General features: G+C 40.3%; 2 protein-coding genes across 5 annotated transcripts; one reads left to right on the top strand and one right to left on the bottom strand.

The window, feature by feature from the left end:
* Positions 1 to 3,918: 3,918 nt before the first annotated feature.
* Positions 3,919 to 11,513, bottom strand: LOC117401430 (ras-related protein Rab-8A). The gene is made up of 8 exons (XM_034002141.3): positions 11,347 to 11,513; positions 7,463 to 7,523; positions 6,983 to 7,043; positions 6,730 to 6,807; positions 6,555 to 6,644; positions 6,199 to 6,264; positions 6,038 to 6,088; positions 3,919 to 5,589 (listed from the first exon to the last, which is right to left on the bottom strand). Exons 1-8 carry the CDS (start codon positions 11,468 to 11,470, stop codon positions 5,497 to 5,499), a joined length of 624 nt encoding a protein of 207 aa, XP_033858032.1. The 5' UTR covers positions 11,471 to 11,513; the 3' UTR covers positions 3,919 to 5,496.
* Positions 11,514 to 11,682: 169 nt separating this feature from the next.
* On the top strand, positions 11,683 to 16,236 carry LOC117401323 (small ribosomal subunit protein eS27-like). 4 transcript variants are annotated; one of them, XM_059014200.1, is made up of 4 exons: positions 11,683 to 11,794; positions 14,190 to 14,298; positions 15,322 to 15,432; positions 15,872 to 16,236. In XM_059014200.1, the coding sequence occupies exons 2-4, from the start codon at positions 14,205 to 14,207 to the stop codon at positions 15,898 to 15,900; spliced, it is 234 nt and encodes a 77-aa protein (XP_058870183.1). In that variant the 5' UTR covers positions 11,683 to 11,794; positions 14,190 to 14,204; the 3' UTR covers positions 15,901 to 16,236. The 4 variants fall into 4 exon arrangements, with proteins under 4 accessions (XP_058870183.1, XP_058870181.1, XP_058870180.1 ...); XM_059014198.1 differs by having other exon boundaries at positions 11,703 to 11,838; XM_059014197.1 differs by lacking the exon at positions 11,683 to 11,794 and adding an exon at positions 12,260 to 12,528.
* Positions 16,237 to 17,099: the final 863 nt, after the last annotated feature.

Raw genomic sequence — 17,099 nt, 5'->3', positions numbered from 1 at the left:
ACAGCCTAGCTCTAGCAAGATGGCCTGACTGACACAGAGGGAATACCCAGACAATGTCACCACCGGACTTCCCAGAGGAAGCTTCTTAAAGCACTGATGCGTCAACAAAGGAATGGGGACATACCGGTGTATTCATTTATTGAGAGAGAGAGAGAGAGAGAGAGAGAGAGAGAGAGAAAGAGAGAGAGAGAGAGAGATTGCATAAGGTTGATCACGTGATGTGCCATGTCATTCCTGCAGTGTTATACAAAGCTGCATCACTGCCGGCCAACTCTATCCAACAACACTGCCCAATCGTACCCAGCATGACAGAGGCTGCAGGCGTCTCCCAGGACCACCACAATCCACGGGACCAAATCCAACTGAGCATGCGTGGGATGAGCTTGCAGTTCCAGTCGAAGCCACATGATGTCACAGCTGTGATCAGGACCGTGTGCATTATAACAATCTGTGTGACAGGGTCATTATTTATTTCTGAATACTTTGTATAGAAACCATTTATAGATCAAAAAAATAATCAAATAACCGCACACACTAGTTTTAAAAGAATCTTATTTTAATAAATCATCAAAAGTACACATAATCTACAATATCTGTAGATAAATTCAGTAAGATTTTTATTTTTTTTTTATTTTTTATTTTTTACAAAGTACAGTACAATCCAAGTAGATCATTTGTGACTTTTTTTTTTTTCAGGTAAATGTTATTTGCAATTGTCTTTGGAACGCGATTACGTTCTCCCCACATACCCTTTACATACGATCAACACAAAATAAAGACAAAAAAAAAGAGTGATCAAGCCAAAGGAATGTCAAGTTATACAAAAAAAAAATTATAATACAAAAATATTAAAACACAATCAGCCACTTCAACCAAATACAAACAGAGTGTAAAAGATATTTCAACATGTTCTGCATATTCATGGTAATTCACCAAATATACTTCACATGGTCAACCTCAGGGTCTTTTGAGTAATAGCAACTGCTTGGTGGGGCTAAACAATTGGGACGTGCTTAAAAAGCACACATGTAATTCAACTCATCTGGTCACCTTTCCCTTGCCTTTGGATGATGTTTGCAATACTGTTGCGTGGTTCTGGGTTCCCTTGATCCAATATCGAGTTTCTCTGTCTTTACTGGTCTGTGAGCTTGTCTGGAGAATGCTAACAGCCTGGAACTGAACAGACTGCCTCATTCCATTCAAATCATGTGACAATAAGGCCTTTCATCCAGGTTTGTCCCACATGCTCACCCTCTATATACTCAGGAATAGGCCTCATTGTCTCCTGGTTTGCATGCAATGAGGAAGTCTATTATTATTATTTGTTTATTTAGCAGACGCCTTTATCCAAGGCGACTTAGACTAGGGTGTGTGAACTATGCATCAGCTGCAGAGTCACTTACAATTACATCTCACCCGAAAGACGGAGCACAAGGAGGTTAAGTGACTTGCTCAGGGTCACACAGTGAGTCAGTGGCTGAGGTGGGATTTGCGGGGACCTCCTGGTTACAAGCCCCTTTCTTTAGCCACTGGACCACACAGCCTCCTGTACTCTACTCAGAGCTAGGCGGTTTGCCAGACGAGCTCAAAGGTAAGAGGCAGATCTATAGGAACATGATAACTCAATATTGTGCATTAGAGCCCAGGATCACAATCAGCGATGGCAAACATCATAAAAAATCAAGGAGAAGGTGGAACAAGGTAATAAAATGACACAGAGATGATGAATGCAAAGTGTTTCATTTATGCGAATGATTGGATAGCAATCCGCTGGTAAAAACAAAATAAAACCAAAAACATTCTCATACATGAATATTGACACTGGAATCTATTTTTTCGGACACAGTACTTTTTTCTTTTATTTTTAAAGCTAATAAGCGATGGAGTGTGCAAAGAAAAACAAAAAGCATTGTAAACAATACTGCCTCTGGATCCACCCTCCTTTTACAGTTTTTCGAAGAGGAAGAAGAGACTAAGAAAAATTCATCTTTTAAGTATTACAGATGCAGTAGCAAAACAAAAAAATAAAAATAATGCATTCCCAGTTTAAACAGTTGTGCAGTATTTGGATCCTTCAGTGCTGGACTGCATACACTTTTTCATTTTTTTTTTTTTTTTTTTTTTTACTGCTGTTGCAAGATGCATAGGACAGAACAGCAAGTATTTAAACGCTGAAAGCAGTTCTAGCAAGTGCAGAATCTTTTAAAAAGCAGTATCGAAGTAGAGACGGACACCACCTGTTGGTAAGATAAAATAAGGAGCGTCAATGGGCAATCACAAAGGGATGCTGGGAATTGGAGTGTCTTTAGGGAAAACTCCTGATCATCCCTTTAACACAGCACTGAAGTGGTCAAAAGAACAGCTTTAAAAAAAAAAAAAAAACACAATCACTCACTGGCTAACCACATAATGGATAGAGAAAAGACTCAGTACAAGATCTCCCACAAGAACAAGTGCAGGTTGCCCTCGGGTATAAATGTAAGCCCTACTTGGAATCCAACACAGACATCTAAACAGAATATCAGCACCTGCTGCTTGTGGCCTGCGACGGAGAGAGGAGGGGTACGATTCTGAAGATCAGATCCTGATATCCGAAAGACAGTCAAATGTGATTCAAATGGGTGAGTCTTCAGCCATGCAAGTAAAAAGGCACTCATTAAACATCAAGATTCATTTGGAGAATAATCCTTTTAAATTAAGGGAGTTGCATTGGTCTGTACTCGGGTCAATATATACCATGTCTAAAGCTACAAAGCATTCACTAGCCGTGATGAAGTAATTAAAGCCATTCTTTAAAAGCACAGATCCAATGGGTTAATGCAATAGCCATCATTAAAACAATTGGCTATAAAGTGCATTGGGCCTCAAGTCTTTCATGTTTTGCAGAACCTAAGTATCTTGTTAAGTGTCAAATGATATTCTTTTAGGCTGCAGGGCTGCATCGTTAGAGAAACACACATAACTAGTTATTCAAGCAAGTAAAACCCTTCTGGGTCTAATGTAATACTGATTACTTTGATTTCAGGTCACTATTGCAAGTGACAGCTAGTTCACACACTACTGTACTCAATAAAACTCACAAACACTGCCCGCAGTCCCACCTGTTGCCAACAGAGGCCAGTATTGTGCATTGATATTTATTGGTCTTGCTATCTGTACTGAAATATTATACAAATCAATTTATAAGTATGTGTACATGCTGTCAAATGTATATATAATAAGTATCTGGGCTAATTTTATTTTATTACCATTATAAATTGGGGTTGGCAAACCTAGTTTTTGTATGATTTGACTTGAGAATATTGAAAGCAAAGGTTATGCCAGCAAAAATTAAATATACTGTATGGCATGCTTATAGTACAGCTTTTCAAACAAGTACGGGTCGTAACTACCCAACAATATAGAATCTACAAGAGTTAATGTATGCATACATACTGGTACAATGACACTTATCGCAACACAGCCTGAACAGTAACATCAAAAGCCAGGGATATGTAATCCAGCCTCCTTCACTGCAAGCCCCTTGAATACACAACACAAATAAAGAGAGACAAACTGAATTAAGAGTGATTGCAACGGATGAAGGAGTCTGCTGGTTAAGAAAGGAGGGGAATGGAGCGGGCATGCTTGAGTCAAAGAGTTCCCCAACAAGCTGCAACATTCCCACCGCTTCCTGTTGTGCATGCCGTGGTTTTGCACAATCACAATGGTAGTTTTACTCTTTAAGACCCTTTAATCCATCTGTGGAATTGCTCCCAGATTAATTCCTCTTCCCCCATGGGACTGTCATGGTAGAGCACCTGACTGCTGGGTATTTACACACAAGCGGCTTCCTTTAGGAAGGTTTGCATCTGTATTGCGAGTAGAGAGATACTTTGCTGGTTTGTTTGAACAGGCTCCTGAATTTGCAAACCTCTCTCAAGCAAAAAAATCAGTGGTTTTTATTAGAAGGTGCGAAGACAGAAGTGAAAAGCATGCACTGAATACTGTTAACAAAATCTGGTTCACACAATTAAATCAATCCACTGTCTTTATGGAAAGGGACTGCAAGATGAGGACAGGGATAGAAAAAAAAAATTAAAAATGGTCCCCAGTCTATGAAAATAAATTAGAAATCCTTTGTCCTTTCTCTCAAATCACCCTAAGCTTTCTCAAGTGCAAGTGAAGCAGGGTAAATACTAACCAACGCTCAAGAGGTGGAGGATTTTAGTCATACTTTCTTAGAAGTGTGGTTGGGAGATTTAAAAAAAAAATACTAGTGCTCTCTCTAGTTGAAATGAATGATTATAAAACACCTGTTTAATTAACACAACAAATTAGGCAAGTTACAAAATGAAAAGACAAAGCGTTTGTAGGATGGATCTAGTATGGATACTGGCTTACCATTTTAATAAAAAAATAAAAAAATATTAAATTGTTATGCAATATCATTTTTGAAAACGCACGAAAAGTTTATGAATCAGAGTTAAATTTCACGGGAGAGATTATTTCAAAACTAAACTGCTGAAAAACATATTCTGAAAATTAAGCCAAGCCCTCAAAGCCAAAAACAATTAAGCGTCCATTAAAACAATGGAATATAAACCTACCATCTATAATAGGAGGCATCTAGTCTTCAAGGAATGTGGATGGGCGTGAAATTAAGGAGCAGAATTATTTTTGGAATAAAGGAAAGAACGCTTAATAAAGCAAAACACTTCTTTTTTTTCCTTTAAGTAATTTGCCTCCTATATGAAAACCAGAGCTGATTTGTCAAGAAAGGTGAAGAAATCTTGCAGACTTCAGCCTGAATATACAATAAGAGCAAAAAATAAATAGTCTTAGATTTCTAATATTTATTAACAAAGGAACTGAACCCAACGGGGAAATGTCGGCGCGTTCAAAGTGCAATAAAATGATAGAGGCTGCTGTGTTATCATTTTTATTGCATTTCAGAAAGGCAGAGCGTTGAAAGAGAGTGAATATCGTCGTTTACTGTCTCAAGAGTGATTTGATCAACTAGGAATGTGCTCCTGAGCCCTGAGCTGGATGCATGTTTAAAACCTCGAAACTCGCTCACCTGACAAGGTACTCAGAGGGATTAAAACACCCTGCGTGGAATGGATAGAATTCATCAAGGTTTCATAATTCTAAAGTGGGAGGGGACTTGGTCGCTCTGTGCAGACCTTGAAGAGTAAAACCAGATTTAACAACATCAGAGAGAACTCAAAAACAGTTCTGCTGTTTTGCTAAGACGACACAGACATTTCCCGCTTCGGTGCAGTTCCTCTTTGAACCCCACTCTACCCTAACCCCGCCTCCCTGGCAGAAGACACCCAAACAAGTTGGAAGTAATGGTTGAATCTCAGTGTGGCTGTCCGCAGTAGCGCAGGACCTGTAGGGGAGTGGATGAATCCGGGGGGGGAGGGGGGGGTAGGAGGGAGGAGGGAGGGCACTGGGAGCAAGCGCAGTCTGGTTTGGTTGAGCCGTGCAGGGCTCCAGCAAGGCTGCGGACCCTCACAGCACGACACAGCGGAAGAAACTGCTCTTCTTCTGTTGTTCTGGGGTGATCTTCACCCCTTGATTGCTGCCTTGTGGACTGTTGCCTTCCTAAGAGGGGAACCAAAAAAAAAAAAAAAAAGAAATCAGCTCACCACTTGTTTCAAATCGAAGCAATCTTTTCATGCGTTTATCAATTTAGCAAAAGCAAGTGGATTAACCCCTTAAGGTACACAAGGAATCACGCAGCTGTTCAAACGATTTCTTCTTAAAATACATTTGAGAGCGACTCAAGAATCACGAGGAGGAAACGGACCATTCAGGTGATCAAAAGGCATCCGGCCCTGTTTCGTGCACCCCATTGCAAAAATAAGAAAGTTATTTTTTTTTATTTGTGGGACATGTATGTCACTTGTACCTTAAAGGGTTAAACTAAAGATGTCAAGAAGGCATCAGACCCCCATCGCATAATAAACTAGAGTAGAACATATGAAGTGCAAGATGAAACACCTTTTCTAAGCTTTAGGAACTTTAAAACAACAACTTAAAAGGTTCTTACCAATTTCTTGTCCATTTTTGCTTTGATATCACTGGCAAGAGCTAAAAACGCCTAAAAAAACAAAACAAAGAGAAACAGGTTTTGGTAACATTGAGATATCAGTGAATTTTAGCGATTGCTATAACTTTATAAAAAAGGATATTACTGAAATCCTTACTCACATTTTCCACGTTGATATTTGCCTTTGCGCTGGTTTCTATGAATTTGATTCCATACTCCAATGCCAGCTGCAAAACAAAAATTAAGACGATAACAATTTCAATGAGCTCTTTCAAATGTGCGCAGGATTAAATCACCTCTGGGCTTGACGAACAAACAGCCAGCGAAAGATAATATGAAGTTACTGTAGGAAGTATTAACCATTAGCGAAAATTAAAATCACTTTGCAAGGAACGGACACCGCGGCCGAACTGTGCTTGGAGTAAAAGACGTCATTGCTTAGCCTTCACCACACTGCAAGCCTGATTAAAGTTCACAGGACACAACAGTAGTTGGAGCTCTCGATGCTTCGCCTCACCTTCTCTCCTCGCTCTTTAGAAACCTGCCTCTTCTCATTTACATCACACTTATTTCCCAGGACCATCTTCTCTACATCAGCGGAGGCGTGCTGCGTCAAAACAAAACGGGTTAAACTCAAGCGCTTCTTTCACTACCACCACTGCAGAACAAGCACAAGCTCTCGAGAGACCTACCTCCTCTATGTTCCGTATCCAGTTCTTGATGTTGTCAAAAGACTTCTCGTTGGTGATGTCGTACACCAACATGATCCCCTGGAGAGCAAAACAAGTAGGTTAGATCCGTGCATGCAGACGTACAGATGAAGTAAAAAAGATCCTTTCCTGCAGTTCCTGCGGTAGATGCTTCCGCGAGTTATCAATCTGTCGCATTATGCTTTTCTACCCGTAACCTTGCGAACGATCTTCAAGTCAGCAGCAAGCCACCTACCATAGCTCCTCGGTAGTACGCCGTCGTGATTGTTCGAAATCGCTCTTGCCCTGCTGTGTCCCTGAAATGTACAAGTTCAGCAAGCTGGTTAAAATCAGCGCACATACAAGACCTCCATTAAAAGGGACACTTCCTGTATGTACGTCATCTGCAGTTCCTTCATACTTTTATTCACCATGCTCATTAACTTGTAAGAATTGCTTCTGAAAAGGGGGTGTGGTAGCATTGTGCTCCTTACTGAATACATGTGCGCAAATTCCTGTGCAACATCAATATGCTTCCCTGTATTTATAGTTATTAGTTATTTAGGCTTGGAAAATAATGATTCAAGTCAAAACATCAATAGAAAAATTATACAAAACAGACATATTCTATAAAACAGGTAAGAAATCTAATATTAGAAAATATAAAAGATGCTCTTTAAAAATGACAGGTGACTCAACTTCAAGGATGAAACAATATGACATTTCAAGCACGTACCATATCTGTAGCTTGATCTTCTTGCCGTCCAGTTCTATTGTTCTGATTTTAAAATCAATACCTAGAAAAAAGACCACAGAACACCAGTCATGATTTTGTATTTTCACATTCAGTCTGCTGCACACAAAAAATTAGGAAAAAGTATACAATCGTATTTCGTCTCATGCAAGAACTCATCCAGTCAAACCTGTACTTAGATAATCCTGAACCTTATGTTTTTTTGGTTTTTTTTATTTTTCATGCTTGTAGATCCGAAGGTCAAATCTCATTACCAATTTAACCAGAAGCATATTTCCCTTTAACAGCCTTTAGATATTCCCTGGGTCGTTTTCCTGTACCTTAAGCTGCACTGCCACTGAATCTGACATCAATCACTATAACTGACGTAAAATTGAGCTTGTCTTCGATCTCCCACAGTATTAAAGTCACACCAATGCATTTCTGTCCAGAATACTGTGCTGTATTTTACAAGCTGAATTCGGAATCTCAGCTACTTCACAATAAACATTATTAACCTGAATTTTAAAAAGACTATGCATTGAAGCAACTAACATTGTGACTCTCCACGGCAGCAGGCAGTTCTAAATACTGCAAGAAACTTTTTTTAAACATCCATGGCACAGTATAGCCCTGTAAACTCTGAATACCCCTACTTCTGATAGTTAACGGAGCACAAACGCTATCTGAAAGGGACCAAAAGATCAGGAAGTAAAAGCACACTACAGATGAAGCAGCAAGCCACTAATTATCGTAGCACAGAGACCTAGTGTAACCTCTGCGGCAGCGACAGCAGCCTCTCACAAAGGAAGGATGTTGTTTCAGTCCCCACATGGCGGGTTTATTTACTGTGCTGGTGTAATTACAGAGCATTTCACCTTCAAACCCTACGGGTGATCATCACCAGACACCCCCACTAAAGCACGCAGCTCTCTCCAAGGTCCAAGCAGCAGGTACTGTCTGAAAGGGGGGAGGGAGGCTGACGCACATACCTTTAACGATGAGCCAAAGCTTATTTATTATCTTCTGGTAGACACTGTCGCCCCACCTTATTTAAAACACCTCATTTTCAGACAGACCTGCGACAGTGGGACGGAAAATAGGCTTGAGTGTTAAAACTACTGGGGGCAGGCGGGTATAAATTAAAGGAGATTTTTTTTTTTTTTTTTAATTAGAGAAAGAAGAACAGCCCCAATGATTCCTCTTCAAATCAGATTTCTTGCTTTATTATACTGAAGGATCACAGACACGAGCTATGGAAAACAACGGACTGCTTGCAATTACGTACACGCCAAATGCAAAGACCCAGAGGAGTACAAGTTTAGCAACGCTTTCAAGCAGCCTTTAGGTTTATGTCAGCACAGCTTCTCCCTAGCCTGTTTGTAGTGCAGGGTGTCTGAGGAGCTCAGAGACGCATGACTGATGCTGAAAGATAATTCTACCGCAGGGCACGTTTAGAAATGAAGTTTTACAGAACGCATTAGTTTTACAGCAGTGTCAAGACATACCATTTACAACGCCCTCCTTTAAGACACTCGCTGTTAATCGCTTTTTCTTGAGGGACCAGCAAGCGCACAGACACTCTCAAAGAATAAACGAGCCTCCTTACAGGAAGCTCGTGAAGGAAGCCTATAAGCGAATGCAACTAGATTTCATTTGACTTTGTTCCTCTTTTCTACGGGTGAGCGTCAGGGTTTTTAAAGTTGCTGATCATCCCTTTGCCCCTAAATTTAGGGAACTTCTAGACACCCAACAATCCGACACACTTTATCTAATCAAAGTTGATACGTGACAAATAAAGCAGTCCGAGAGACAAACCCCACGGACAGCAGGCTGGCTTTCATCTTCTCTTTCTCTGAACAGGAAATCCTCAACAGGAGTTGCAATATGCTGTGATGTACCTCATTTGAAGTTAACCACAGGGCAAACTGCTGAACAGCGTCATTTAACATGTGAAGGATCCCAGCCCAATACTCTGCAAGTGAAGAACCCTCGCCTAAACAGCAGGGCAGTATTACTGCCTCTCAAACTCCTTCAACAGCTGACTCTTTAAGGAATGAAGTCATACTCCTTCACCACCAATCACATGCAGAAAACTAAAGTTAGATGAAGTGGGCCAAGCAACGAAGCGCTTTAACGTCAAAGGAAGCCCTGTTTAAAACAGTACCGCTATGGACAAAAGTTTTGCATCACCTAGAATTTATCTTTTAGATAACACTGTGTAATCAAAAGAAACCACATAATGATATAGTAAAAGGCAGACCAGATGCCAGAACAGCAGTACAGTATTTCATGTTAGATTTCAAAATGTCACTTTTTAAATGTCAGTTTTTTCATTAAGCATATGGAAAACTACAAAGCGGTGTGTGATTCAATATGTTAACGTAACATTATTCAGCAGGTTTCATTCGACTTGATGAAGCATGAGTTAATTCTATAGGGTGATGCAAGACCACAGCTGTATTTGTTTTTTTTTTCCACAGCTGAAGTTTTGATGAGCGTCCAGTAATTTGAAATATCCCACGTGTGGGGAGACAATACCAGGTCTTTTGTTTAAAGCAGATGTTCTCAATCTAATTTAGCGTGATGGATTTCTTTGCTGCCTGGGTGTAAGCAGGTCCTGTATCACAAAGCTCCCTGGAGAGAAATGGAAAGAGCCTTGAGGGCTTGCCTCATTGCTTTATCTCCCAATGCTTTTGTCCCACCCAGTTATTTCCATTACGATAACACAAGGCAAACAAGTGCCAGCATTACCAAGATCACCCCAGGTAATAAAAAAAAAGGATTTTTACATTCAGTTGATGGATTTATTTACCGAAGTCTAAAGTTCAATGCAGTCCTAATCACTCGCTGTGCTCCTTCCCGTTTATTATCAGTTCAATCTCCTGGTTATTCTGATGAAACAGCAGGCTGGAAACTCTGCATAATTGGGAATTGTGTGCTTTAGTGACAGTGATATTTTAGGTGATTCATACAGAACTTAAAACGCTCAAATCACAATTGAAAATCGTCACAGTTCCCACTGGAATTAGAATACTGACAAAGGCATCAATAAAAAAAAAAATGAAAAAGTGGGTGGGGCTGGCAAAGTGGAAAGTTGAACTGTCACGTGATTTGAATGGAACTAGGAAGGCCCAGCAAGTTCAAAACAAGTTAAAAAATATATCCTTATTCAATCAATGCTGGTGCAACAGAACCCAGAGCCGCTCAGAGAGATCAAAGAATCATACAGCAGGGAAGGGTTATTGACATTTTAAAAGCAAAGCACTTTATTGTCAAAAGCAAAACCTGTTGACAGTCCAGTTTGTTTTTATCCCTTTAAAAGGATGTGTCTGCTGCTCTCTGCAATATTAAAACCAAGCTTCCAGTTTTGTTTTCAGCAGAGTGCAATATTACACCGTCACCACCGGACGACAAATGAAACCGGATAGAACTTATAAAACACACTTCCCCTGATCTTAGAAGTGAACCACGTCAACTTACTTTAAAACTGCTTTTAACTCGAATCGGGACCACAGTGTTTTCTATTTGTATTGAATACTACCGTGTAGTTATTATGTTACCAGGGAGACAGAGACTTCAAACACACAGCTTAGTCCTTTAGCACGGATAGGATATGCTGCAAACACTAGCTTGACATTTTTGTGCCCACAATTCCGTAATAACACAAATCACCAAATACCCTACATTTCCAGCAAACTGAGTATCATTCGGTACTAAATACGTCGTGTGACGGATGTAGCGCAGGGTGGTGGGTCCTGGTTTTAATTTCATTTCTGGTTATGTGAGATTTTGCTGACTGGCACACCGCTGGCTCTTCTCTACCCGGCGCAATCGCCATCAGTCTAGTACCGGCCAGACTAAAACAAAACACAAGCCCCACCTACCTATAGTTGAAATAAACGTTGAATTAAAGGCATCTTCTGAAAATCTGAACAACACGCAGGTCTTCCCGACGCCGGAGTCCCCGATTAACAGCAATTTAAACAGGTAGTCGTAAGTCTTCGCCATATTATTGCTCCTCGTTACGGAAATCCCGCCCGACACTGGAGAGTAGTTGCGTCGCGCACCGACCCGCCGCGAAAGTGAAGGTCGGATTGGTTGTCCGCGACGTCACTCACCGGGAGGTCTGCCCCCGTCGTCGTGGCTCCGGAACTCCAGCGGGGCTGACGTCATCACGCTGGAGCTGCATTCTGTGCCGCCCAACCCACTGAAAAAAAAAAAACCACAGGTTACAAATAAATGAGTGCATAGTAAATAACCGAGCTTGAAATATAATGTTTAAAATATGAAAGACCGCTTTTGTTTGCAGAACATACTTTACCACGATAGAAGGTAACCAGAACACACTTCAGTCGCTGTGTGCGCAATTGTACCAGGTTAAGTTTCCTATCTATATTTTATAATGCATAATGTGTTTTGTTTTTGGCAGATTGTGCTGATAATGGGATAGTTGATATTATTATTATTATTGGAATGTGTATTACCTATATATTAAAACTTAAACTGCCATATGCATGTCTTATTATGAAATAAAACAATTGTGAAGGGTTTTCAGTATGTGCGTCAAAATAAAAACCACAAAAAAAAAAAAACTGAAAAAAGGGTATGTCTGTATAAAATAGAATATATGTGTATGGCACGCCTCTTACCATACAGACACTTCGGCTGATTTTGCCATAGAGTCAACCTTTCGCACTAGATGGCGCTGGTGCTTATTGCAGATTATTAAAACAGTTTGGTTGATCTAGCCTAAATTACATATGTCTATGGCAGGCATTTGAAGAATTGAAGAGCAGTTCCTAACACACAGACTTATCAAAATACAATTTTAAAACACACAATATAATGTATTGAAAATAAATGAGGTTACCCCTTTAAGAAATATGACGTCTTTGTTATGGCCCTGCTGTGGAGGCGGGGAAACCCCAGAAGACACACGTGTATCTGTTTATCCAAGAAACAGACCGTTCAGTAATAATAGGCTTGACTTTGTCCTGTCTGAGTGTGAGTTGGACAGAAAACGAAGTAAGCAAAAAGTGAACTACTTAAAGAAAACCACAATGCCGGTAAGTGGGGGGCATAAGCCAGAGTGAAAACGTCTAGTTGTTTTAGCTTTAACAAATACTAAATTAATGTAATAATTACGGTCATTTTAAAAGTACATTTTTCCTTCATCTTCAAGTCGTCCGGGTTCGTAATTTGTGTTTGAGAAAATGTAATGTGTACCATATGATACCTGTTAGAAAACCACAACAGGAAATGCGCTTATGTTTTACACTGAGAATTTCCGCATAGTTTCTACGGTATTTATTTATTTCCATAAAGGAACGGCACATTCTTCATGTAATAACAATAACATTACACATGTAATAACATAAACATGTTCTGTGTGTTTTTAGAGTCTGGTCTGTTTTGCGTCGCATATGCTAGTAATACAAACAATACAATAGGCTAGGAATCATATTCGTCACTTTAATTTTTTTAAAACATATCTTTTGTTTTTGTAAAATATACAGTTAATATATACTGTCGTCAGTATAAACAGATTTGATTTGGAGAATACTGTGTAGTATCATTGGTTACTGTATCACGTAGAGCGTGTGTAGTTTGCTGCATGTCTGGGCATGTCTAATGACAAGGGGGTCTTTGTTAGGATCCGGTCAGTCACCGACAAAAATAACCATTTTCGCGATCTGAACATTTACAAATGATCAAAGAACGAAATTATTTTGCTCAAAAACTGCCAAATTATTTCGCCAAACAAGCAATGAACGAAACAGAAAATAAGAAAAAGGTTATTTTCGGTCTTTGAGCAAATTATTTTGCTCACATTACGAAATGGAAAATAACAAAACAAACAACGAAACAGAAAAGAAGAGAGACAGCTTCTTCGGGCTTTGAGTAAAGCGATATAATCAAATCGCCAAATGTGCTTTGAGCAAATGCACAGATTTTGAAGACGCTGCTCGGTCTGTGAATAGCAATTAATTGCGGGTAGTTTCGAAATGGGGGCTCCCAGTGAAACGCGTGTGGATCTTGCAGTAATGAATAACCATTTTGATCACATTGTATCGGCGCTGATTGAATAGTGGAGTGACAAGTGTTTTCTATGACAAGCAGTTAGTTAAAGTGAAAGAGGCAGTACCGTAGACTTAAAAGGTACGACTGCTTGACTATCGAGTAGAGAAGCTGATTTCTAGACGTGAAACGGACACTGCAGGTGTTAAATATCCATACAGAAGAATTGTTTGATCTCCTACACCAGGGTCATTTGGCCGTGGAAAGGTCCGTTGATTAAATTATTTAGTGTCATGACAGGTGTCACGCAAAAATGCCTTTTTTTCCTTTTTTTTAACTGAATGACAACTATATTTATGTGTGTGTTTGTACAGATGTTGGTATACCGTCGAAAAATGTAATAGGCTAGTTGATGCATTTTGTAATACAGAATTATCCCAAAATGGGATATTTTTGTCTGTGATGACTCTAACATCTTCAGAGAGTACAGTGTATACAGGGAGTTCACGGTACGTTTTATTTTGTGGGCTGTACAAGGACTGTCGCAGGTCTGCAGGTTTTAATGTCAATGTGCGAGTCTGACCCATGAAATGCAGGTCCCTTGGGTGGTCTGGATACCTTTATACATTATAATGTGGGTGTTGGTCATGGTGACATCTGGGACGATATGTTTTTGGTATCTTACTCCCATATCCCGTGCTTCTTGTAGCTTGCGAAGGACCTGATGCACCCCCTGGCTGAGGTGGAAAGACAGAAACACAAGAAGAAGCGACTGGTACAGAGTCCCAACTCTTACTTCATGGATGTCAAATGTCCAGGTGAGTCTTCACTAGCTCTTTGACAGGTAACCATGCAGCATCACCCATTTCAATTGATCAGCTCCATGCAGTATCACCCATTTCAATTGAGCAGCTCCATGCAGTATCACCCATTTCAATTGAGACAGTCCATGCAGCATCACCCATTTCAATTGAGACAGTCCATGCAGTATCACCCATTTCAATTGATCAGCTCCGTGCAGTATCACCCATTTCAATTGAGCAGCTCTTATGTTCAGAAAGTGAATAACACAGTAATAGTAATCTCCCTTAACTAACAAGTTGAAAGGCGTGTATTTTCAGTTTCTACCGGTCTTTAATTAACTCCTATTTATGTGTTGCAAAATTAGAAAACAAAACTGGAGAGTGCCAACAGCACTGTGAATTGCATTACTTTATTGTTTGGGTCTAGTCTTTTGTAAAATCTCTTTTAAAAAGTTTGTTATGGACAGGACTAGGAAATACGTTGTCGCTTGCTCTCAATAACAGCTTTGAGCAAACTTTTATATTTGTCTTCAGTAACAAGTAAATGACAAGGTGCAACCTTTACCCTGTACTGTGTGTGTTTACAACTGAAAAGGACCTGTTGACTTAATATCATGTGATGTCTTATCTCAGCGTCTTCTGTTAGTATTTATAAAGAAACCGATCATCTTTCAGAGAGAAGAATATGAAGAATCCCATTACTTGGCAGTTAAGGGATGGAAATAAAACTCCGGTTGCATTGCAGTTTAATCCATTCCAGGTTTTAATACCAGCTTGATTCGCCCCAGTGCATAGGTAAACAAGTTCAGGTGTGTCTTATTAAACTCCTAGGAAAACCAGGAATAGATGTAACCTCTATGCAAAGGGAGTCTATTTTAATCCCTGCAGCGTGACCCATTCCTGGTTTTACAGCGAGCTGCATTAGTGGACACACCTGAGATTGTTACCGATACACTGTGGCTGATTCAGCTTGTAATAAAGCCCAGAATGGATCATGGCATGTCCATCATTTACTCTCCCCATGCTCTTCCCCTCCAGGCTGCTACAGGATCACTACGGTGTTCAGCCATGCGCAGAGGGTTGTGCCGTGCGGGGGGTGCTCCTACGTTCTGTGCCAGCCCAAAGGAGGGAAGTGTCGACTCACAGAAGGTTGGAAAAGCAGCTTGCGTATTATATTGTGCAGTAGTGGCCCCTTGGTCATAGTTTCTGAGTGGATCTTTCAAAAAAAGGGTAATAGAAATCCATGCTTTCAGCGCAGTTTTGCTTCATCTCTTTGGCACGCAAACAGACTTTATCTGAGGCTGGTTTTTCCTCGTAACATCATTATAGATTTACTCCCTGTTGCCCACACGCTTCTTGTATGGGGTCAGGTGGGGATCTAATACCTGTTGCACAGGAAGTGGCTTTATAATGTTGTGGCAGGGTGAATTCGGCTTTATCCAAGTCAAAATAAAATGAAACGTTCAACAGCAATGTGACACTCTGTCTGTCTATCACCCTTCCCTAGTGCTATGCCCCTGTGCTTCCCAACCACATTGGAAAGAGTCGCTGACTATCTCTGTTCTGGCTTGTGTTTGTCTTTGTATAGGTTGCTCCTTTAGAAGAAAACCACACTGATCGTTTCCTTTCGAGGCTTAAGAAGGAAAGTGATTTCTCTTCAATTCCCAATCTGCACCCCTTGGGGTGTGACTTCCAGCCTTCACTGTCCTGCTTGTTGGGTTGTGGACTGCGTTGATTAGGAACCAGAGAAGGCAGTCCTGCTTCTTCTGGGTACATAGGAACCTGGAGCTGAAGATTCTAAACCAAAATCACTGCCCTTCAGTTGCTTTTAAAAATGCTTTTAATCATACAGGGGGTTTTCAGTGCTGATTTTTTTAAGGGGAATGTGAGTCTGGATACATCTACAGGTCTCCTGTAATACAATTCAAATAAAGCTTGCTGTTTTAAATGAAAGGGAGGGTAATAGTCTCATTTATTCATTCATTCAAAAGTGTGCAGACCGAATTTGTTCTGTAAATCAGTGAAATGCATCCGTAGTTCATAAATCTGATGCAGGTCCAGAAATCTCATTAAATGTTGCAGTTAGTCTTGACTAAAGACAAACAGACACTAAGCAGACATTACTGAACACGAACAAGCTGTGCAGAACTAATTTTATACAGTGCAGGTGAGTTTGAAAGATTTTTCTAATGCGATACACGCTTTCATCAGATCTGTTTAAAAATGTTGTTCTCGGGCGTGCACCAAACGTGATGCACAATCTTTTCCACTAGAGGTCAGTAGTGTGCCAGTCTTGCAGCAGTTTTCTGTATGAGTATTAACTCCTTAATAAAAGTTTACTGCTGTATGTAATGACAAAATCAGAGCGAAGTGCAGTAGCACAGTGAAAGCATGGTAAAATAAACCCAAGTATGACAATGCATTGTGTATGCATGGTCAACTGCAACCTTACAGTGCAATCGTAAAAGGGTGTAGCCTTAAGTAGCAATGGCTAAGCTTCAATCAAATTAACTGGGGGTGTATTAGCTAATAATACATGTACCCCTTCACAGAATTGCTTCACTACTTCAAAATGACATCATTAATATGTATCTTTTTTCCAGGAGTAAACAACTAGCGGGGGGGGGGGGGCATCTTGAAGGATTGCTTCTCCCTGGAATTTTTGCAAGCTGGCCTCTCTGTGTGTGTGAATGCGTGTCCTGATTGAAGTGCTGCTGATCCGTGGTATAGATTACACCGGCATTCCTTCATGCTACATGCCAGAGGCTGGCTGAAGCCTCGGTTTAATGAGCAGCAAATTGTGTTTCAGCAGAGTT

This window comes from Acipenser ruthenus, chromosome 47 (genome assembly GCF_902713425.1).
Source record: "Acipenser ruthenus chromosome 47, fAciRut3.2 maternal haplotype, whole genome shotgun sequence".
NCBI lineage: Eukaryota > Metazoa > Chordata > Actinopteri > Acipenseriformes > Acipenseridae > Acipenser > Acipenser ruthenus.
Note: the sequence above shows the minus strand (reverse complement) of the source record. Positions and strands in the feature narration are given on the sequence as shown.